This window comes from Hypanus sabinus, chromosome 9 (genome assembly GCF_030144855.1).
Source record: "Hypanus sabinus isolate sHypSab1 chromosome 9, sHypSab1.hap1, whole genome shotgun sequence".
NCBI lineage: Eukaryota > Metazoa > Chordata > Chondrichthyes > Myliobatiformes > Dasyatidae > Hypanus > Hypanus sabinus.
The window spans coordinates 154,950,322-154,971,976 of NC_082714.1; the positions used below are offsets into that span (position 1 = coordinate 154,950,322).

Consider the following 21,655-nt stretch of genomic DNA (forward strand, 5'->3'; position numbering starts at 1 on the left):
AGTCTATTGGGGTGGTATACTTTGTCCAGTGCTCCTGGTGTGTCCTGTATATCGGCGAGACCCAAGGTAGATTGGGAGACCACTTTGCTGAGTATCTACACCCTGTTTGCCACAGCAAGCAGGATCTCCTGGTGGCCACCCATTTTATTTCCACTTCCCACTCCCATTCTGATATGTCCATCCACAGCCTCCTCCACTGTCGGGATAAGGCCACACTTAGGTCGGAGAACACCACCTTGTATTCTGTTCGGGTAGCCTCCAACCTGATGGCATGAACATCGATTTCTCAGACTTCCAGTAATGCCCCCACCCCTTGTCTCTCTCTTATGTTATCAACTCCCCTGCCCATTGCCTCCCTCTGGTGCTCCTCACCCCACCCCCCTTCTTCTTTCTTCCATGGCCTCCTGCCTCTTTCACCAATCAACTTCCTGGCTCTCTGCTTCATCCCTCCCTCTCTAAGTTTCACCTACACCTGGAGTTTCTCTCTCCCCTCCCCTACCTTTCAAATCTACTCCTCAGCTTTTTTTTCTCCAGTCCTGCTGAAGGGTTTCAGCCTGAAACATCAACTGTATTTTTTTTCCCCATAGACGCTGCCTGGTCAGATTAGGCAGCATCTATAGAAAGGAATAAATGGTCTGAAACATCAGTGAGTCCCTTTATCAGACTGGGAAAGAAACCAGAATGGGGGGGGGGGGGGGAGGGAAAGGGCAAGAGTCCAGATGGGCAGTTGAGAGGTGAAGCCAGGTGAGTGGGGAAAGGAGAGATGAAGTGAGCTGGGAGGTGATAGGTGGAAGAAGTAAAGGAGGAATCTGATTGGGCATAGTGGATCATGGGAGAAAGGGTGAGAGGGGAGCCAGAATGGGGATGGAAAAAGAGGGGGAGAAATTACTGAAAGTTAGAGAAATCAATGTTTATGCCATCCGGTTGAAGGCTACCCAGATGAAATGAAGTGTTGCTTCTCCAAGTAGAGGAGTCCATGGACTGACATGTCAGAATGGGAAAGGGAGTGGAGTTAAAATGGTTGGGCATTGGGAAATCCTGCCAGTTATGGGAATAGCAAAGGTGCTCAACAAGGAAGTCCTCCAGTCTACATCAGGTCTCAATGAGGTCTGCACCAGATACAGATACAGTCCTCCAGTCTACATCAGGTCTCAATGAGGTCTGCACCAGATACAGATACAGTCCTCCAGTCTACATCAGGTCTCAATGAGGTCTGCACCTGATACAGATACAGTCCTCCAGTCTACATCAGGTCTCAATGAGGTCTGCACCAGATACAGCTGATGATCAAACCTAGGACTTTCCTGGGCAGTGGGGTTCTAACTGTTCACTCCCTGTCCCACATCACAGGCTCCAGTCTACCCACCATCAATAACATGTATAAAAACGGTGCTGGAAAAGGGCCAGTAACATCGCGAGGATCCCACACACCCTGTTCATGGTGTGTTTGTCCCACCCCCATCAGGGAGGAAACTACATTATCATCTACAGCAGAACCGTCAGACTCAAAAACAGTTACTTTCCCCAAGCAGTAAGGCTGATGAACACCCCCAACCAACATTATCATTTTCAGTCAGTCACCTTAATGTACAGATAATCCTGTGCCTAGTGTCACTTTGGACAAACAATCTATGTCTATATAAGCTATCTTATGTATTTATACTTACTGTGTTTTTATGATTGTTGTGTTCTTTATTATTATTGCTTTTTTATCTTACTGTATTTCTTTTTGTACCACATCAGATTCAAAGTAGCAATTATTTTGTTCTCCTTTATACATGTACAGGAAATAACATTAAACAAACTTGACAGTACCCAGCTCCTTAGAAGACCTAGAAATCCTAGATAAAGACAATTTATGCTTTTCATAATACAACATAAATTAAGGAGACATGGGACTTTTTTTAAATCAAAAATTTTGTATTGGATTTTTTTTTTGCAAATTATGTCATTTTGTTCCAAAAGGAGAAATAAAAATCAACAATTATGAGAATTTCCATGAATGCAATTTCCTTTTTATCACGCACACACACACACACATTAACAGGCACTGTAACTACATTAAAAATTAAATATTACCCAATGCAACTGGAGAGCAATGTAACTAGGGTGAAGAATTTATAATAGTGTTACGATTAACAGGAGCTGATTATCTACATTAAACCCTACTTGGTTTACGCTACACTGTGACAGTAGATGGGTCCTCCTACACACCCGTGCTGTTTATAAAGTGCATTAAAAGCAAATTCTACATAAAATAGCCGATTGTGAAAGCCAGGAAAGAGCATTATGCAGTCCCAAGTTGCTTTTTAGCATTTCTCTCACCCCATGCCCCGTCCCATCCAACACTTCACCTCCCTGTTGTAAGCACCAATATTCAATATGTACTTTGAATCAGTTCTAAAGTCATTGGTACTTTTTTAAAATATATATATATATATAAGTATCTATGTATATATATCCCTCAATCTCTGTCTCCAGCCTCCAGAATTTCATGTCAGTGATCAACAAGGTCTTAAAACTCCTCACTGCTTGGGTAGGTGGACCATGCATTAATCACATTTGTTTTTGTTTAATTACAAAACCATGAAAAAAAAAGTAAAATAAAGACCGATAAGTAGCAAATAAACAATTGCCAATCATATAGATACAGGTGAGAGAAGACTGTTCAATGTTTTACACAACCCTGGTACACTATGCGACCTTAGTATGTGTGAGTGACAAGAGTACAGGACGGCAATCCTGATGTTTTGCTTTTTTTGTTTTCTTTTTTAAAAACACAGTGAAATTCGCTCTTCCTCGACCAGTTATTGAAATGCAGGGAACTTCGCCATGAGTCCGCTGCGGTCACCCTCAGCACCCAAAGGTTTCCTGGGAGGCGTACACCATGTAAAGGAAGCCATCCTCGTCCTTCTCCTGCTCGTAGATCTCTGAGATGGAGGTCGAGACGCTGACCATGCTCCTTTGGTTGACCAGCAGAAAGAAGGCCTGGTTGGGGTTCAGCTGGAGTCTGCGCCTGTGGAAGAAGAGACAGCCTTTAACTTCTAACAACAGATAATGGCCAGCTGCTGAAAACGGGTGGCACGATAGCTGGAGGAACTCAGCAGGCCAGGCACCATCTGCGGAAAAGAGTACAGTTGGCATTTCAGCAGGATCTTTACTGTGTGTTGCTTGGATTTCCAGCATCTACAGCAGCTTGTCTGTGGCACAGTGGTCGACACAATGCAATTTATAGCTACCGTTCAATTCCCACTACTGACAGTAAGAAATTTGTACGTTCTCCCCATGACTGTGTAGATTTGCTCTAATTTGCAAAGACATATTGGTTAGTAGGTCAATTGGTCACAGGGGTGTAATTGGGCAGTGCAGGCTTGTTGGGGCAAAGGCCTTGTATCTCTAAGTAAAATAAAAACAAAACACTGATACACCTTATGACCTCCCAAGGAGCCAAGATCTTGACCTAAATAAAAACAGAAATTGCATGAAAACTTAACAGATCAAGCAGCATCTGTGGAAAGAGATAGGGTCAATATTTCAGGTCATACCATGGTCCCACCCTCACTGCAAACACTGAAGGGTCTGCAACTCTACGTATATTTTGGAGGATTCTTCTTACACCATGTTGGACGGACATTCCAATCCCACTAGAGTTCTTTCCAGAAAGTCATTAGCATTGGAAACAGGCCCTTCGGTCCAACTAATCCATACTATCTAAGGTGAGGCACCCAAGCTAGTCCCATTTGCTAGTGTTTGGCCTAAAACCTTCTGAACCTAAATCCAAATCTTAAGTGGGTGGCACAGTAGAACAGAGGTTAGCACATCGCTTTACACTGCCGGTCATCACTGATCAGGGTTCAATTCCCGCCACTGCCTGTAAGAAGTTAGTACATTTTCCCTCATGACTGCTTGAGTTTCCTCCCACATTCCAAAGACATTAAACTTAGAGTTAGTGATTTATGCAGCTGCCAAAAACATTACAACAATCCTCACTGATCAGATTTGACACAAACAATGCATTTCACTGCACTTTTTGATGGTCATGTGACAAAAAGCTAAACTTTCTTTACCCTTCTTTTTCCTTAAATCCTTCCTATCCATGTACTTGGCCAACTATCTTTTAAAAATTTTATTTACGACCAATAAGTCTTTTTTGTAATCACAAACAAGAGAAAATCTGCAGATGCCAGAATCCAAGTAAAACGCACAAAATGCTGGAGGAACTCAGCAGGCCAGGCAGTATCTATGGAAAAAAGTACAGTCGACACTTCAGGCGGAGACCTTTCATCTGGACTTTTTTTAAAAACTTATCATCATGTGCTGTGACAGATGATGTGGGCAATCAAGGTCTTTCCACGACCATGATTATTCTTGGCTTTTTTTTTACAGAAGTGGTTTGCCATTGCTTTCTTCTGGACATTGTCTTTACAAGACAGGTGACCCCCATTATCAATGCTCTTCAGAGATTGTCTGCCTGGTGTCAGTGGTCATGTAATCAGGACTTGTGATATGCCTGGGTTCACATGAGCTTGACTTTGGGGGGGGGGGGAGAGAGCAAAGCGGGTGCTACACCTAGACATCCCACCCTACAAAAACTCATTTCAGGGAGATAGCACCCCCCTCCCCCAGTCAACCTCCAAGGGTGGATGTAATACATTGTTTAGTGATTTTGTCTAATCTGTAAACCAAGTTGGGTATAAGCAGAAAATGTGACATTAAAATATGTACTTATATTATCACGGAGTCCTTTTTTTAAAAAATTCTATCACAACTTTAAGCAAGTCTACAGGGAGCTTGGCCTCATCACGTAGGACATTGACAGAGTAGCTCCTTAGCAGCTAGCCAGCTAGTTTAAGTAACGTTAGCTATGCTAATGAGCAAATGACACCTGTTAAATTCACCTCAACATGTCTTTTACATTTTAACCCACCATGGGCAACAGAAAAGTCACTGTTGCTAACAGCGAGCAGCACTGTCATTATTTTTGAGGTCAACTGTAAAGCCTGCCCACAGAGAAAACTGATAGGCCTACTTAGCACGAACAGAGTCCAATCAGGATGCTCCTTCTAGCTCTTCCTCTCAAAACTGTATATAATCCGCAGGCATCAGGGAGCCGCTATCAATATGCGGGAGAGGTGAGATGTCTGCACACCTTGCCCATGGGGGTCCCGCAGACTAGCGGGAAAGGAATGCCTTACACCTTTGCTAGAGACGTATCGCCACTCTTTTAAAAAAATATGCTCCTGTATCTTTCTCTGGGAGTGGCTCTCAGCAAACTTTGGTGGGTGTTAGGGAAGGACTGATCTTCCACGATTGGAATCTCTGACAAGCAGACGCCTGTCCTCAGACATGGAGGATGCTCGGTTTGAAGCGGGGATGAAGCCCATTTATACCTTCAGTACCCACGGCATTTCAAGTTTGTCAAGTTTTACTCGCTTAACTAGAAGGAAGGAGAGAGTTGGATTCACTTCATCAGCCTTAAAATTAACACCAGCTTTATGAAATTTTAAAATGTGAATATCACAGGATCTGCAATTTCTAAACATACTTTTATAATATCAGGACACCCAAAAGCACTTAGCAGCTTATGTAGCAATTTGATATTAATATTTAAAGTCAGTTTCACTCTAATCATTTATATTTACTGACGACTCTCAGCACTTTCATTTTTAGTTTATCTAATTGACATGCAACCTGGAACAGACCCAAGCCACCCAGCAGCCTCCCAATTTAGATCTAGCTTAATCACGGGACAACTTACAATGACCAATTAACCTACCAACCAGAGCACCCGGAGGAAACCTGCGTGGAGAACATACAAACTCCCTACAGGCAGCAGCCAGGTCACTTGCTCTGTACAGTGTTGTGCTAAGCACTATGACACAGGCAGCGGCAAGAATCTGGATCCTGCTTTCGCATCTTGGTGAGTGTGGATAGCGATGTTACTAAATACCATAGGGCAGGGGTTCGCAATGTTTTTTATGCCATGGAGCCTTACCATTAACCGAGGGGCACATGGACCCCAGGTTGGGAACGCCTGCCACGGAGTTATAGAACCCTACAGCACAGAAACAGGCCCTTCAACCCATTTAGTCTGTGCCAAACTATTATTACTCCCATCAACCTGCACTGGGACCAAAGCCCTCCATACCCCTCCCAAGCATGTACTTATTCAAACTTCTCTTAAACGTTGCAATTGAACCCACATCCACTACTTCTGCTGGCAGCTCATTCCACACCCTCACCACCCTCTGAGTGAAGAAATTCCCCCTCATGTTCCCCTTAAGTACTTCACCCACCATCTCTAGTTCTTGTCTTTCCCCAACCACAGTGGAACAAATTCTTGTACTTACCCTATTATTAACCCTCATAATTTTGTATACCTCTAACACATCTTTCAATCTTCAGGAAATAAAAGTGCTAACTTATTCAGCCTTTCCCTCTAATTCAGGTCCTCAAGTCGCAGCAACATCCTTGTAAATTTTCTCTGTACTCTTTCAATCTTACGAATAACTTCAGAAGGAATTCCTTTGGTTCCACGACCAAGGACATCTGATGGTATCGGATTATTGTCGCTACATTTATCGAGATGTAGTGAAAAGCTTGTCTTGCAGACTGCCGATACAGATCCAATCACCACACAGTGCACTGAGGTAGAACGGGGTGAAACGGGAACAACACAGAATAAAGTGTAAAAGCTACCGAGAAAGAGCAGTGCAGGTAAATGAAAAGGTGCAAGAAGATAACGAGGCAGATTACGAAACGAAGAGTCCGTCTTGTCTTTATTTTGTTGAGAAAGAGCGTGGAATAGGTTGGACGAGCCAAACCTGCAAGCAAACCCCCAATTTAACCCGAGCCTAATCACGGGACAATTTAGAAATGACCAAATAACCTACCAACCAGTATGTCTTTGGACGGTGGGAGAAAACCAGAGCACCTGGAGGAAACCCACGCAGTCACAGGGAGAACAAACCAACGCCTTACAGTCAGCACCGCAAAATTACCCCGGGACACTGGTACTGTGAAGCGTCGTGCTAACCGCTACACTATCATCCGGGAATTCGCTAACAGTGGATAGAAGCCTGATGGTACATGCTTTCAGACTTTTGTCTGTTCGGTGAGGGGGGGGGGGGGAGAGAATGTCAGGGGTGAGTGCGGTCTGATTATGATGGCAGCTTTACTGAGGCAACGAGAAGTGTTAGCAGAGTCCGTGGAGGGTGTCTGCTGAGCTGTGGAACTTTCTGGTCCAATATTTTGATCTCTAGTACAGATCTGTATTCATCAGTTCACTCTAACTAAATACAGTGCTAATCAAAGTTCAAGTTCAAATCCAAAGTAAATTTATTATCAAAGTACATATGTCACCCTGAGGTTTGTTACCCAGTAAATCCAAGAAACACAACAGAATCAACGGAAGACCACATTCAACAGGGTGGACAAGCAACCAGTGTGCAAAAAAATGTGCAAATATAAAAGAGATAAAATAATAATAATAAATAAACAATACCTATCAATTACATGATATGCAGAGTCCTTGAAAGTGAGTCTATAGGTTGTGGGAACAGATCAGTGATGGGGTGAGTGAAGTTACACTCTCTGGTTAAGAGCCTGATGTTTGAGGGGTAATAACTGTTCCTGACTCTGGTGGTGTGAGTTCTCAGGCTCCTGTACTTTCTTCCAGATGGCAGCAACGAAGACAAATTTGCAGCTAATTAACTTACCAGAGTAACCTGAAACCACAGTGTTTGACTCAGGTAAACTCAGGGATACAAAAACAAAGGAAGATATTTAGGGAGTGAGGGGAGAGTCAATTTCAAGGATCCAAGGGTGACATATCAAGTCAAGGTTATTGTCATTTAACTAGATACAGGCATATAATGTATATAACCATATCTCGAAATGAGACGATGTTTTTTTGAACCAGAGTGTAAAGCACAGTAGTACCCACAACACAGAGTAACTCGTGAAGATGAGGACAAAATCTACAGCTGAATCACACATAAATAACAAACTAAAGTGCATTAATATTAAATATTTGAAGGTACAGGCCAGATTAACCAGTGACATTTTGAAGATGCTGCAGCAGGGAGTTCAGAAGCCCAAGGGCCTGGGGGAAGAAACTGTTTCTCATCCTGACAGTTCTTGTTTTTATGCATCGGAGTCTCCTGCCTGGTGGTAGACGTTTCGGGGGGGGGGGGGGGGTGGTGCCTTGTTTGCTTTAATCATAGGAAATGGAGGTGCTGCTGTGTCTTCTTGTTCAGGGAGGTGATATTAAGGGACCTCTCTCTACAGTATCCATGAATTCGCAGAGGGGGATGGTTCATCTACACTTCCCTGAAGTCCAGTGATTTCCTTTATCTTCAGGTTTAAGTTGTTGTTCTCACAGCAACCCCAGCAGCCGCTCCACTTCCTCCCTACACTCTGTACTAAATAGGTGGGAGAGTTTAACCTGAATACTTATTGATTCATTCAGTACAGTAACCAGCCTAACTTAATTCATGCCAATCAAGGTGCCCGTGTGAGCCCTATTTGCCCAGCTTTGGGCCAGATCGCAGGGGTGCCCAACCTGCAGTCCATGGACCCCTTGCTTAATTGTGTTGGTCCATGGTTGGGAACCCCTGGCCTAAACCTTTTCTATCCTTGCACCTGTCCAAATCACCTAAATATGATGATTGTAACCTGACTCAGCTATTTCCTCATTCTGCATGGATCTAAGGCTGCCCCCTCAGATCCTGTCCCCCGGTTCTTCCCCAGGGATACACAATCACAGACCAGGGGGCATAAAGTTAAGGTGAGGGAACAGGATCTGAGGGGGCAGCCTCAGATCCATGCAGAATGAGGAAATAGTTGAGTCAAGTACAATCATCATATTTAGGTGATTTGGACAGGTGCAAGGATAGAAAAGGTTTAGGCCAGGGACCCTCATGATTTATACACCTCCTAGTCTCCCTACCACCTGCACCCAACGTTCTTATAAACTTTGTCATTCTTTCCAGCCTAATATGACGTGAAATTTGTTGTTCTGCAGCAGCGCAGTACAAAAACTGAATAAGTAATGCAAACTAAAAGGAGTAAAGACGTAGTGCTCATGGTGGAAGGGAAGGAGCTGCTTCTGAACTGCGTCTCTTAGCCAAAACTGTACAGAAATACTCTAGGTGTGACCTCACCCGCGAGATTAAAACCCGATTGCCAAAGTCTGTTTTATCACTCAAGCATTGTGGTGAGGCTGGAAACAGACACAGGCCGCTTGAGACAAGGCTGGCAGATTGGCCATTCTGTGGGACGTAGCTAACCTCTGAACTGTAGTCATTTGTGTAACTTAGGAAGCCCTGCAGCCACAATCTGTACTCAGCAGGATCTCACAGACCATTTAATAATGGCCCGATATTCTGTGATGTGAGCCAATAGACAATAGGTGCAGGAGTAGGCCCTTCGGCCCTTCTAAGCCAGCACTGCCATTCACTGTGATCATGGCTGATCATACACAATCGGTACCCCGTTCCTGCCCTCTCCCCATATCCCTTGACCCCGCTATCTATAAGAGCTCTACCAGAGACAAACAACCGGGGCACCGGTTAGGCAGCATGGTATCGTGACTATTACAGCTCAGGGCATTTCAGAGGTCAACTGTCTGTAAGGGGTTTGTACGTTCTTCCTTTGAACCACATGGGTTTCCTCCAAGTGCTCCGGTTTCCCCCCACAGCCAAAGATGTACCGGTTAATATGTTAACTGGTCATTGTAAACTGTCTCATGATTAGGCTAGTGTTAAAAAGCTGGGTTGCTGGGCAGTACAGCTTGTTAGGCCAAAGAGCCTATTCTGTACTCTCTCTCTAAATAAATATTAGACATTACTCCAGAAACAATGGGATCTGTTATGTCCACCTGGGTATCAATTTAACACACAAATAAACCTCTGATGAACTTATTGGTGCTTGCAAAAGGGAAAAAAACCCACAAGCTCCTTATTGCTGATTAAGCCAAAAGCAGCAGCTGTTGACTGGAGTTAAATATTTATTTCTGCAAGACTGCGTGTGTAATACAATCCCATCGTTTTTGTTCAAGTACTTAAGAGAAAGGGGATTAAGAAAAACGATAGATCACTCAAGCCGTGGGCTGATGTGTGGTTGTTGTACCTCGAAGGCACTCAGCGACTGATCACTTCTCAGGAATTTAGCACTGTAAGACGGCATTACGAGAGAGCAAATTCACAGCAGGGTCAGAAATTTTATCTAGCAATCCAGCACGGAACAGGCCCCTCCAGCCCAATGGGCCGCGGTAGTGTGGCGGTTAGCGCGGGATGCTGGAGTTCAAAGTTCAGCTCCTCTAAGAAAGTCCTTCCCTGTGTGTGCAAGGGTCTCCTCTGACGGTGGGTAGGTGGATTGGTCATTGTGAACTGTCCTGTCATTAGCAATGGGTGCTGGGCAGTGTGGCTTTCTTTTCTTTAGATACTTCAGAAAGAGGCCGCACTGCCCCCTGAGCCACTCTGCCTAGCAATCCACCGATTTAACCGGAGCCTAATCACAGGACAACTTACAATCACCAGTTAACCTACCAACTGCTGCGTCTTTGGACCGTGGGAGGAAACCAGAGCACCCGGCAGAAACACACAAGCTCCACGGGGAGAACGTGCAAACTTCCTCTGGAATTGAACTCCAACTCCCCAAGCAGTCATAGTGTCTTGCTAACCATAATGAAATGCTTCAATTAATCCAGGGCCATGGAATAAACTAAAAGGAAGGTAGCAGAAAGGCGAGGCAATCTGCTGATGCTAGAATAACACACACACACACACACAAAGTGCTGTTGGAACTATTTAAAACGAACGACTTGAGGCTGCGTCAGCAGTATTGACCTTCAAAGGAGCAGGAGGTCTTTGTCAAGTCTACCAAGGCTGCAGTAGACAGATGAACTGGATGCTGGAGGCACACGGCATGTCAGGCAGCATCTATGGAAGAGAGTAAAGGGACCCAAACCAGATGAAGGGTCTCGACCCCAAAATGTCGACTGTTCTCTCTTTTCCATAGACGCTGCCTGGCCTGCTGAGTTCCTCCGGCATTTTCTGTGTGTTGCTAAAAATAAGGTACAATCAGCAACTTTCTGTAGAAAACAAGACAACAGAACAAAATCCCTGAGCACAACAACTGATTATCTTTTGCCAGGTGCTTACTGAAGCTGAAAGTTTTGGCCACAGTTCAGAGAAAACATTTCTCTCCTTCCAGAACTGCTGAAGGACTTTGATATCCATCTGGATCACTGTAACCTTGTCGACTGTTGAAGAAGACCTCACGCTCATTTGAAGGTCAATACTGCTGATGCAGCCTCACATCATTTGTTTTTAAATTGGTTACTTGCATTCTAGGGTGGCGGGGGGGGTGAGATACATCTCTACCAAAGGAGGTGTGAGGTGCTCTATTTCCCTCCGCTAACCTGCAAGGCACCCTTGGGTCAAGGTGCAGCACCTGCTTAGCTCCCCATCACCTGTCAATCTCTGAAGGGTACTGATAATGGCTGGGTGACCCGTCTTGTAAAGACACTGCCCAGTGGAAGGCACTTCTGTAGAAAAATTTGCACGGTCACCCACATCATATGACACAGCACATAATCACATCATACAACATGGCACATCATGACGACAACTTATGCTGAGCTCCAAAACTAGCCTTTGTAAGGTTTGGATTTTCCTTTCCCACTCTAGACATTTTAAAATGTATCCAGCAACTAAACCCAGAGAAAGTTAAGAAGGTATACGGACGATGGCCTTCATCAGCCAGGGGACTGAGTTCAAGAGCCATGTGGTAATTTTGCAGCTCCACAAAACCCTGGCTAGACCACACTTGGGTTTTGTGTTCAGTTCTGGTCACATTATAGGAAAATGAATGGAGGAGATTTACCAGCATGCTCTCTGGATTGGAGACCATGTTTTCTGAGGAAAGGTTGAGGGAGCTAGGGCTTTTCTCTGTGGAGCGATGGAAGACAACTTGATAAAGGTGTGCAAGAGGATAAGAGGCACAGATAGAGTGGGCAATTAGAGACTTTTTCCCTGAGCGTAGATGGTTAATATGCACATAATTTTAAGGTGAGTGGGCAAAAGTATAATATCAAAGGTAGGTTTTTTACACAGAGCGTTAGGGGCATGGAATTGGGACATAATATTAAGATATTGGAGGAAAGTATAGAGGGGATATCAGAAGTAAGGTTTATTTAAAAAAAGATTTATAAATGAGTGGAGCATGATGCCCAGGGTAGTGGTAAAGGAAGATATGTTAGGAACATTTAAGGAAGTTTTCGATAGGTATATGGATGACAGAAAAATGGAGGACTAGGTTTAGATAGATCTCAGACAGACAGACTTTATTGATCCTGAGTGAAACTGGGTTTCGTTACAGTTGCAACAACCAAGAATAGTGTAGAAATATAGCAATATAAAACCAAAAATAATTAAATAATAAGAAGAAAATTATTCCGTGGAAATTAGTCCAGGACCAGCCTATTGGCACAGGGTGTCTGACAGTCCGAGGGAGGAGTTGTAAAGTTTGATGGCCACAGGCAGGAATGACCTCCTATGACGCTCAGTGTTGCATCTCGGTGGAATGAGTCTCTGGCTGAATGTACTCCTGTGTCTAACCAGTACATTATGGAGTGGATGGGAGTCATTGTCCAAGATGGCATGCAACTTGGACAGCATCCTCTTTTCAGACACCACCGTCAGAGAGTCTGGTTCCACCCCCACAACATCACTGGCCTTATGAATGAGTTTGTTGATTCTGTTGGTGTCTGCTACCCTCAGCCTGCTGCCCCAGCACACAACAGCAAACATGATAACACTGGCCACCACAGACTCGTAGAACATCCTCAGCATCGTCCGGCAGATGTTAAAGAACCTCAGTCTCCTCAGGAAATAGAGACGGCTCTGACCCTTCTTGTAGACAGCCTCAGTGTTCTTTGACCAGTCCAGTTTATTGTCAATTCGTATCCCCACCAAGTCCACACTGACCCCTTGGATGGAAACAGGGGTCAATGGTGCCTTAGCCCTCCTCAGGTCCACCACCAGCTCTTTTTCACATTAAGCTGCAGATGATTCTGCTCACACCATGTGACAAAGTTTAAAGAGTAGGTTAAAAGGTCAACACAACATTGTGGGCCGAAGGGCCCGCACTGGTCGATGTTTAAAGATGCTGCCTTTCCTCCTCACTATCCAGCTGATGATTGCATCTTGATAAAGTAACTGTGACAGCCAATTTGAACACAGTAGACTCCCACAAAGAGGCAGACGATGAAGACGAGTTCCTTCAGGGCTGATTGTGGGATCATTATTGGCTAGATTCCTGGACAAAACTGCCAACTCTTCTTCACAACTGTACTGTGGGATTCAAAGTCTATCTGAGAATGCAGACAAGACCTCGATTGTGCACAGGACAGGAAGAACTCACCGCAACTATGAACTGATTCTCAGTCATTTTTTATTTGCACAGGTTGTCTTTTGCACATTGGTTGTTTGTCAGTCATTGGCCACTTATGTATAGTTTTTCATTGATTCTATTGTATTTCTTTATTTTTCCGTAAATGTGTGCAAGAAAATGAACCCCCAAAGTAGTATATAGTAACATATGTCTACTTTGATAGTAACTTGCTTTGAACTTCGCCAGCTTCCTCCAGGACCACAACTTCGTTGGAGGCCTTGGAGGCTTGCGCCCCTTAATGACCCAGAGAGTCACGCTGGCTGGAGTCAGGGCTCTTGATAGGGTCACTCATGCCAAACAGGTCAAAGGGTAGAGGTGAGAATAAGACTGGTCCAGTGGTCCTCCAAAAAATTGTTACAGAATCATCAGTGAAGAATCTTCCTATATCTGTGTGTGATGTTATATGGCCAAGAGATTGAGGACCTTCATTACTGCCCTAAGCACCAACTTTATCTCTGATAACTCTTCAGAACTGACATCTCTGATGATCTATCCAGGGCCCAACACATTAATGCAGTTCCAACATGGGCACAGCAGCGGCTATAATTCATTAGGAGCTTGAGCAGATTTGGTATGTCACCAACGAATGCAGATGGACTGTGGAGCGCATTCTAACTGGTGGCATCACCGTCTGGTATGGAAAGCCCACAGGACTGGAACAGACTTCAGAGGGCTGTAAGCCCAGGCAGCTCCATGGAAACCAGCTTTACCACTATTGAGAGCATCTTCATTAAGGATCACCCAGGACGTGTCCTCTTCTCATTACTACCATCAGACACATATTTTAGGAACAACTTTTTTCCTCCCACCAACAGTTCACAACAAACAATAAACCCATGAACACCAACTCACTATCTTGCTCCCTTTCTGCATTCACCGTCATCATTACATGCCATGTCGTACAATGTAGGCGATTACGTAGAAAAACTTGCAAAAACAATCATGATCAATGACCATGATTGTTCTTGGCAAGTTTTTGTTTATATATAACAAAAGTGGTTTGCCATTGCCTCCTTCTGGGCAGTGTCTTTCCAAGACGGGTGACCCCGGCCATTATCAATACTCTTCAGAGATTGTCTGCCGGGCATCAAGTGGTCGCATAACCAGGGCTTGTGATATGCACCCGCTACTCATACGACCGTCCACTACCTGCTCCCATGGCTTCACATGACCCTGATTTTGTTTGGGGGGGGTGATGAGCAGGTACTACACCTCGCCCCAGGGTGACCTGCAGGCTAGTCGAGTGAAGGAGCGCCTTACACCTCCTTTAGTAGAGATGCATCTCCACCCCACTACCCAACTTATTTGATTTTTTAAATACACATTTAACACCTTATTACAATTTATAGAATACCTTACATGTTGGAACGTTACTGCTGCTGCAAAACAACTAATTTCATGACCTATGCCAGTAAAAATAAACCAGATTCTGGGGTTTCACTGCATCTCACCTTTTGGTTAATTTATCGAAATGAAAATAAACCTCACTTGGCTGCAATGGAGGCTTCAGTTGGAAAGCAGATCATCAAGGGTGCAAGAACATAAAGAGCAACTCTTCAAAGTTTTTGCAAAACCAGTGATCACTAACGCGAGGACAAGAAGAGCGGACAAGTGCGCATTCTATCACTTCTCAGTCGAGTCACTGACAACGTGAATGTACAGTCAGCCCTCATTATCCGCGGGGGATTGGTTCCGGGACGCCTCGCGGATACCAAAATTCGCAGATGCTCAAGTCCCTCATTCAACCTGTCTCAATGTGGTGGACCTTAGGACCCAGCGGAACCCCAGACCTTATTTAACCTGCCTCTGTGTGGTGGTCATTAAGACCTAGTGATAGAGATCTGAATCCACAGTGTTTCTGTTCGCCAAAATAATCACGAACACGACTGAAAATAAAGTGGAAATAATAAAGCGATTGGAAAGAGATGAAACACCATCAGTCATTGGAAAAGCGTTAGGCTATAGTCGGTCAACGACTGGAACAATTTTAAAGGATAAAGTGAGAAAGGCCCTGCCCCGATGAAAGCTACAATTATTACTAAGCAATACAGTGGTTTAATTATGGGTTTTGGAACTGAAACATATGTTCTTAAGAGTTTTATATGCATAGAAACGTAAAATATATACTATACACTAAGGCAAATGTTTGACTAACTGACGCTAAATAATACCGGATGTACCTGTTCCAACTAACTTAGTAAGAGAACTTCTGATTTTTTTTCGATCCTGATCCACAATAACCCACGCACGTCCTCCCGTATACTTTAAATTTTCTCTAGGTTACTTATAATCCCTAATATAATGTGAATGCTATGTAAAATGGTTGTTACACTGCATTGTTTAGGGAATAATGACAGGAAAAGTCTGTACATGCTGGAACAACAAGTGCTGGAAGAGCATTTCCGGGTTTTCGCGATTCGTTGAATTCGCGCATGCAGAGTTCGCTGATAAGGAGGGCCGACTGTAATCACCATTTGTTCATTATCACCAGGCCAGAGTGCTGGAATGCACTGCACTGGGGGAGGACCTCCAGCATGGTTCAGCTCGAATCTAGGCTATGGGCAACGAGTGGTAAGTATTGTCCTTGCCTGCAACTTACCGTGCTGTTTGGTGCTTTTTCCCGATAGTCTTGAAGAAGCACGAAGTTTGCAGGAAGATTCAGACAGATTAGGAAAATGGGCAAAGACAGGGTAGAAAGAATACAGTGTAGGGAAGTGTAAGGCCATGCACTTTGGCAGACAGAATAAAGGCATAGACTATTTTCCAAACAGGGAGCAAATTCAGAAAGCAGAGGTGCAAAGGACTTGTGAGTCCTTGTTCAGGATTCCCTGAAGGTTGTGTTGGTGGTAAATGCAATGACAGCATTCATTTCGAGAGGACTAGGATATCAAAGAAAGCATGTTATGTTGAGGCTATATAGGGCATTGGTGAGACCGCAGTTGGAATACTGTGAGCAGTTTTGAGCCCCTTATCTAAGGAAGGACGTGCCGGTATTAGAGTCCAGGAGGTTCACGAGAATGATCCTAAGAAGCGCGTTTGATGGCTCTGGGCCTGTACTTGCTGGAGTTTAGAAGAATGAGGGGAGAATCTCACTGAAACCCCTCGAATACTGAGAGACCTCGATGGAGTGGAAATGGAGAAGATGTTTCCTGTACTGGGGTGGAGAGTCTTGGATCCGAGGGCACAGCCCCAGAATTTAAGGACATCCCTTTCGAACAAATGAGGAAAAAAAAATCCTTCAGCCAGACAGCTGTGGAGGCTGCACCATTGGGAATATTTAAAACGAAGGTTGATGGGCTCTCGGTTGGTAAGGGTATCAAAGGTTACAGGGAGAAGCACTAGATTGTAGCTGAGAGAGATAATAAATCATCTATAAAGGAATGGTGGAGCAGACTCAATGGGCTGCAGAGCCTAATTCTGCTTCCATGTCTTCTGGTCAACTGATCAGATTTACTGATTTAAACTGTGCATTAATATTTGATGTGTTTTTCAGTTCAAGTTTTTATTTTAAACCAAAATGCTCAGGTATTAATGATCAGAAATGCTTTGGGCTCTGTACACCTGACACCACACCTCATTCTCACATTACAAACATTAGCTTAGTTTACTGATGTGTTTCAGTGTAGGTCAATTTGGAAAAGGACAAGGTTTCATAAGGCTGAAATTAAAGCAATTTGGAAATGTTGGAAACCTAATGCTGGAAACATTCTTCAAGTTAAAACATGACTTTGTTTCTCTTTCCATAGATACTACCTGACCTGCTGTGCGTTTCCTGCACTGACCAGTTGCCGTAGGTTCCCATTTATGAGCAGAGAAATCTCTAATTTTAGACATCCTAGATAGGTTAATGTTTAAAGGTTGGGTTCCTCAGTCATTAGAAAAGTATACATACCATGATTAACTAGTAATCAGGACAGAGATCAAAATCTAAAAGCATTTTTAAATGTTTTATGAGGAAGCAAATTTAGTTACTAATTGGTTTATTATGGTCATATATTCCAGAACAGAATGTGTGAGATGAGTGGGATCACTGATTACGGTATCTGTTACACAGAAGCCAGTAGAGTTTCAGCATTCAACTTATGAATTTTCAGAATCAGGTTTAATATCACCGGCATACATCATGAAATTCGTTAACTTTGCAGCAGCAGTCCAGACGAAAGCTGCAAGAATGTTGCCAGGACTTGAGGTCCTGAGTTATAGGGAAAGGTTGAATCAGTTAGGACTTCATTCCCTGGAGAGTAGACGTATGAGGAGAGATTTGATACACGTGTACAAAATTATGAATGGTATAGACAGGAGAAAAAAGCCAGCTTACATTAACCGTAAGGTTGAGTGAGACTACAACGAGAGAGCGTGGGTTAACGGTGCAAGTTGAAGTATTTACAGGGAACACGAGGAGGAACTTCTTCACTCAGGGGATGGTGCGAGTGTAGAATGTGCTGCTCATGGAAGTGGTAGATGTGGGTTCGAGTGCAACATTTAAGAGAAATTTGGATAAGTAATGGATAGGAGGGGTATGTAGGGCTATGGTCCAGGTGCAGTTCGATGGGAGTAGGCAGAACAACAGCTCTGCACAGACTAGATGGGGTGAAGGGCCTGTTTCTGTGCTGTAATGCTCTACAAATTCTCACACCCTTAGAAAATTGTTCTTGCAAGTTAATACAGAATGTAAGAATTTACAAGATCACCACCCACAAGCATCACATTCAACTTAAAGGATTTTTTTTTTTAAAAACACTCAAAGCACAGTAAAAGTTCAGCAGGATGCAACCTGTTTGATGAGAGATTGGACTGTATCTGAACACACCAGAACCTCGGTACTCATAACGCTGAGGTTGGGAGTTCGTGCCTCGGATGGAGCACAGATTTGGTGCCAGGGTAGTGTAGTGGTTTGCACAATGCTATTACAGCTCGGGGCGTTCCGGACTTCAATTCAGGCGCCATCCTGTAAGGAGGCCGTACGTCCTCCCTGTGGAATGCGTGAGCTTTCCCCGGCTGCTCCAATTTCTTCCCACAGTCCAAAGGTGCACCAGGTCATTGTAAATTGTCCTGTGATTAGGTTAGGATTAGTCAGGAGTTGCTGGGGTGCTACAGCCCAAAGGGCCTACTCCATGCTGTATCACTAAATAAAATAACAAATTTTTTTAAAAAGATACTTCTACTAATTAGTCCACATGTTTTTGACTAGGATTTAATCTTTTAACAGAAAGAAATCCTGTGAAAAGTACAATACAGAGACAGGCTGCCTGGACCAACAGGACTGTGATAATCATCACACTTAACAAGGGCATCGGTGTTCATTCAGCATCCCAGAGCACTACATTCCGATTCTTTTAATCAAACATACATTGAAACCAAGAAATACTCTTCGCATTAACAACCAATGCACCCATGGAAGTGCTGGGGCAGTTTGCCACACATTCTGGTGCCAACATACTGTCTACTTGGTTAGAAGTTTATGCAGATTCAGCATGATATCTAAAACTATGACAAACGTCTACAGATGTGCAAAGGAGAGTGTACCAACTGGTTGCATCACGTCCTGGTATGGAAACAGCAATGCCCTGAAAGGGAAAATCCTACTAGTGGATACAGCCCAGTCCATCACAGGTGAAGCCCTCCCCATAATCCAGGACATGGTCTCTTCTTGATGCTTCCATCAGGAAGCAGGAACAGGAGCTGGGTGTACGCTACACAATGCCTCACACTTTTTTCCCCCTCTTTGTATTTCCAGTGTTTGTCATTGTTTAGGGATGGCCATTCTTTGATTCCATTGTGCTTCTTATATTTACTGTGAATGCCCACATGAAAATGAATTTCAGGGTTGTAGATAGTGACATGCTGTATACATACTTTGATAATAAATTTACTTTGAACTTTAATACATCATATGACAGAAACCCCTACAAAAAGACAAAGGAAACATATTCAGCGGTATTTCCCCCCCCCCCTCCCAAAGGGATTTAGAAAAGTATTTGAAACAAAGATCAGTGTTGGGGAGACTGGGGCACATCCATGAAAAAAATGCATCCTCCTTGAGTACTGTGAATTGTTATCCTAATGGATTGTCCTACTAACTTAAAATGCAAATGTTTTTTCTTTGTTCGTCCCAGCTCTCCACCTTTACCAGCTGTCATCATTCAGCAAGCTAATTTTGGTTTTCTTCTTACCCCAGTTCACAGAAACAGTTAATAGTTCTTGGTGACGTTGTAAGCACCGGAGCAATTTCTCACAACAAGTATCCAGTGACCTCCACTTGGAACATGTGCTCGTTTGGCCAGACTCCAGCCTCAACATCTGAGCACCAAAAGTACCTTCTGCAGCCCTGTTGACAGAAAATAACTCCCAATGCAAACATCGTAGCCTTCCAATTTTATTTGTTTACAAGACCACAAGACACAGGATTGGAATTACGCCATTTAGACCAATGAGTCAGTTCTGCCATTCCGTCGTGGCTGATTTATTATCCCCCTCAACCCCAATTCCCTGCCTTCTCCCCATAACCCTTACTAATCAAAGACCTATCGACCTCTGCTTATAAATACACCCAATGACTTGGCCTCCGTTGCCATCTGTAGCAATGAATTTCATAGATTCACCAACCTCTTTCTGAAGAAATTTCTCCTCATCCTGTTCTAAAGAGATGTCCTGGTATTGAGGTTTTGCTCTCATCCTAGACTCCCCCACTGTCTGAATCATCTTTTCCACATCCACTCTATCTAGGCTTTTCAACGTTCAAAATGCTTCAACAAGATCCCTCCCCATTCTTCTGAACTCCAGCACGTACAGGTCCAGAGCCAAACACTGTCCATAATTTAACCCTTTCATTCTCAGAATAATTCTTGCGAATCTCCTCTAGATCCTCTTCAATGGCACAGGTAAGGAGTTTAAAACTGCTCACAGTACTCCAAGTGCAGTCTAGCCAATGCCTTACAAAGCCTCAAATTCAAGTAGTACAGGTCCTTCCTCATTTCTGAATACCCAGCCTTGGAAATTCCATACATATGAGCAAATGAGCTGGGTTGGATTTGCTGCAACCATTTTTGTAGGGTGGGAACGGACAGAGCATTTCCATGTGCTTTCCCGGACACCCTCATTCAAGCAGAGCAAACTTGCTCCCTCACCAAGCGAGTGAGGCTGGGGTTTGCTCTTCCCACGCCTGCTCACTCTCCCCTCGGCTGTTTCTGTAATTCTCTCTCTCAACTCGATGTTGTTCATTTCTGACTTACAAACAGTTTGGTTGCACAAAATTCACAGGATCAGTACCCCATTTTGAGATGGGAACTGTTTGTCTAAGAATTTTTGAAGATGCAATCCCATATTTCTTTGACCACGTTCATATTTATGAACCTCTTGCTCGTTTGTGCTTGTTAATAGTCATTGAGTCATACAACACTGCAGAAACAGGCCCTTTGGCCCATCTAGTTTGTGCAAAAAGGTCTTAAGGTGGATAAGTCACCTGGACTACATCGCACAGTCCTGAGAGAGGTGCATTGGTTATGATCTTTCAAGAATCACTTGATTCTGGCATGGTCCTGGAGGACTGGAAGATTACAAATGTCACTCCAGTCTTTATGAAAGGAGGAAGGCAAAAGAGAGGAAATTATAGGCTAGTTAGCCTAACCTCAATGGTTGGGAAAGTGTTGCAGTCTATTACTAAGGACGACGTTTCAGGGTACTTGGAGACTAATGATAAAATAAGTCAAAGTCAGCATGGTTTCTGTTAAGGAGACCTTGCCTGACAAATCTGTTAGAATTCTTCATGGAAGTAACAAGCCGGATGGACAAAGAGGCAGTGGATGTCACTTAATTGGATTGTCAGAAGACATTTAATAAAGGTGCCACACATGAGGCTGCTTAAGATGATTAAACCCTATGCCATTACAGGAATGATACTGGCATGGATAGAGGAATGGCTGACAGGCAGGAGGCAGCGAGTGGGAATAAAAGGAGCCTTTTCTGTTTGGCTGCCAGTGACTACTGTTGTTCCTCAGGGCTCAGTATTGGGACTGCTGCTTTTCACATTGCTTGTCAATGATTTAAATATGGTATCAATGGCTTTGTTGTAAAGTTTGCAGATGATACAAAGGTAGGTGGGGGGGGGGTAGGTATTGTTAACAAAGCAATGCGATTGCAGCAGGACAAACAAATTAGGAGGACTGGCAAAAAGGTGGCAGATGGAATACAGCGTTGG

The 21,655-nt window shown here is 43.8% G+C and overlaps 1 protein-coding gene across 1 annotated transcript in view; it reads right to left on the reverse strand.

The window, feature by feature from the left end:
* Window positions 1-1,999: 1,999 nt before the first annotated feature.
* Window positions 2,000-21,655, reverse strand: part of LOC132399928 (microtubule-associated proteins 1A/1B light chain 3A) — a 43,508-nt gene continuing 23,852 nt past the window's right edge. The window contains exon 4 of the mRNA XM_059980877.1: window positions 2,000-3,016. Within this exon, the coding sequence (XP_059836860.1) occupies window positions 2,854-3,016 (163 nt within the window). The 3' untranslated portion in view covers window positions 2,000-2,853. The remainder of the gene's footprint in view (window positions 3,017-21,655) is intronic.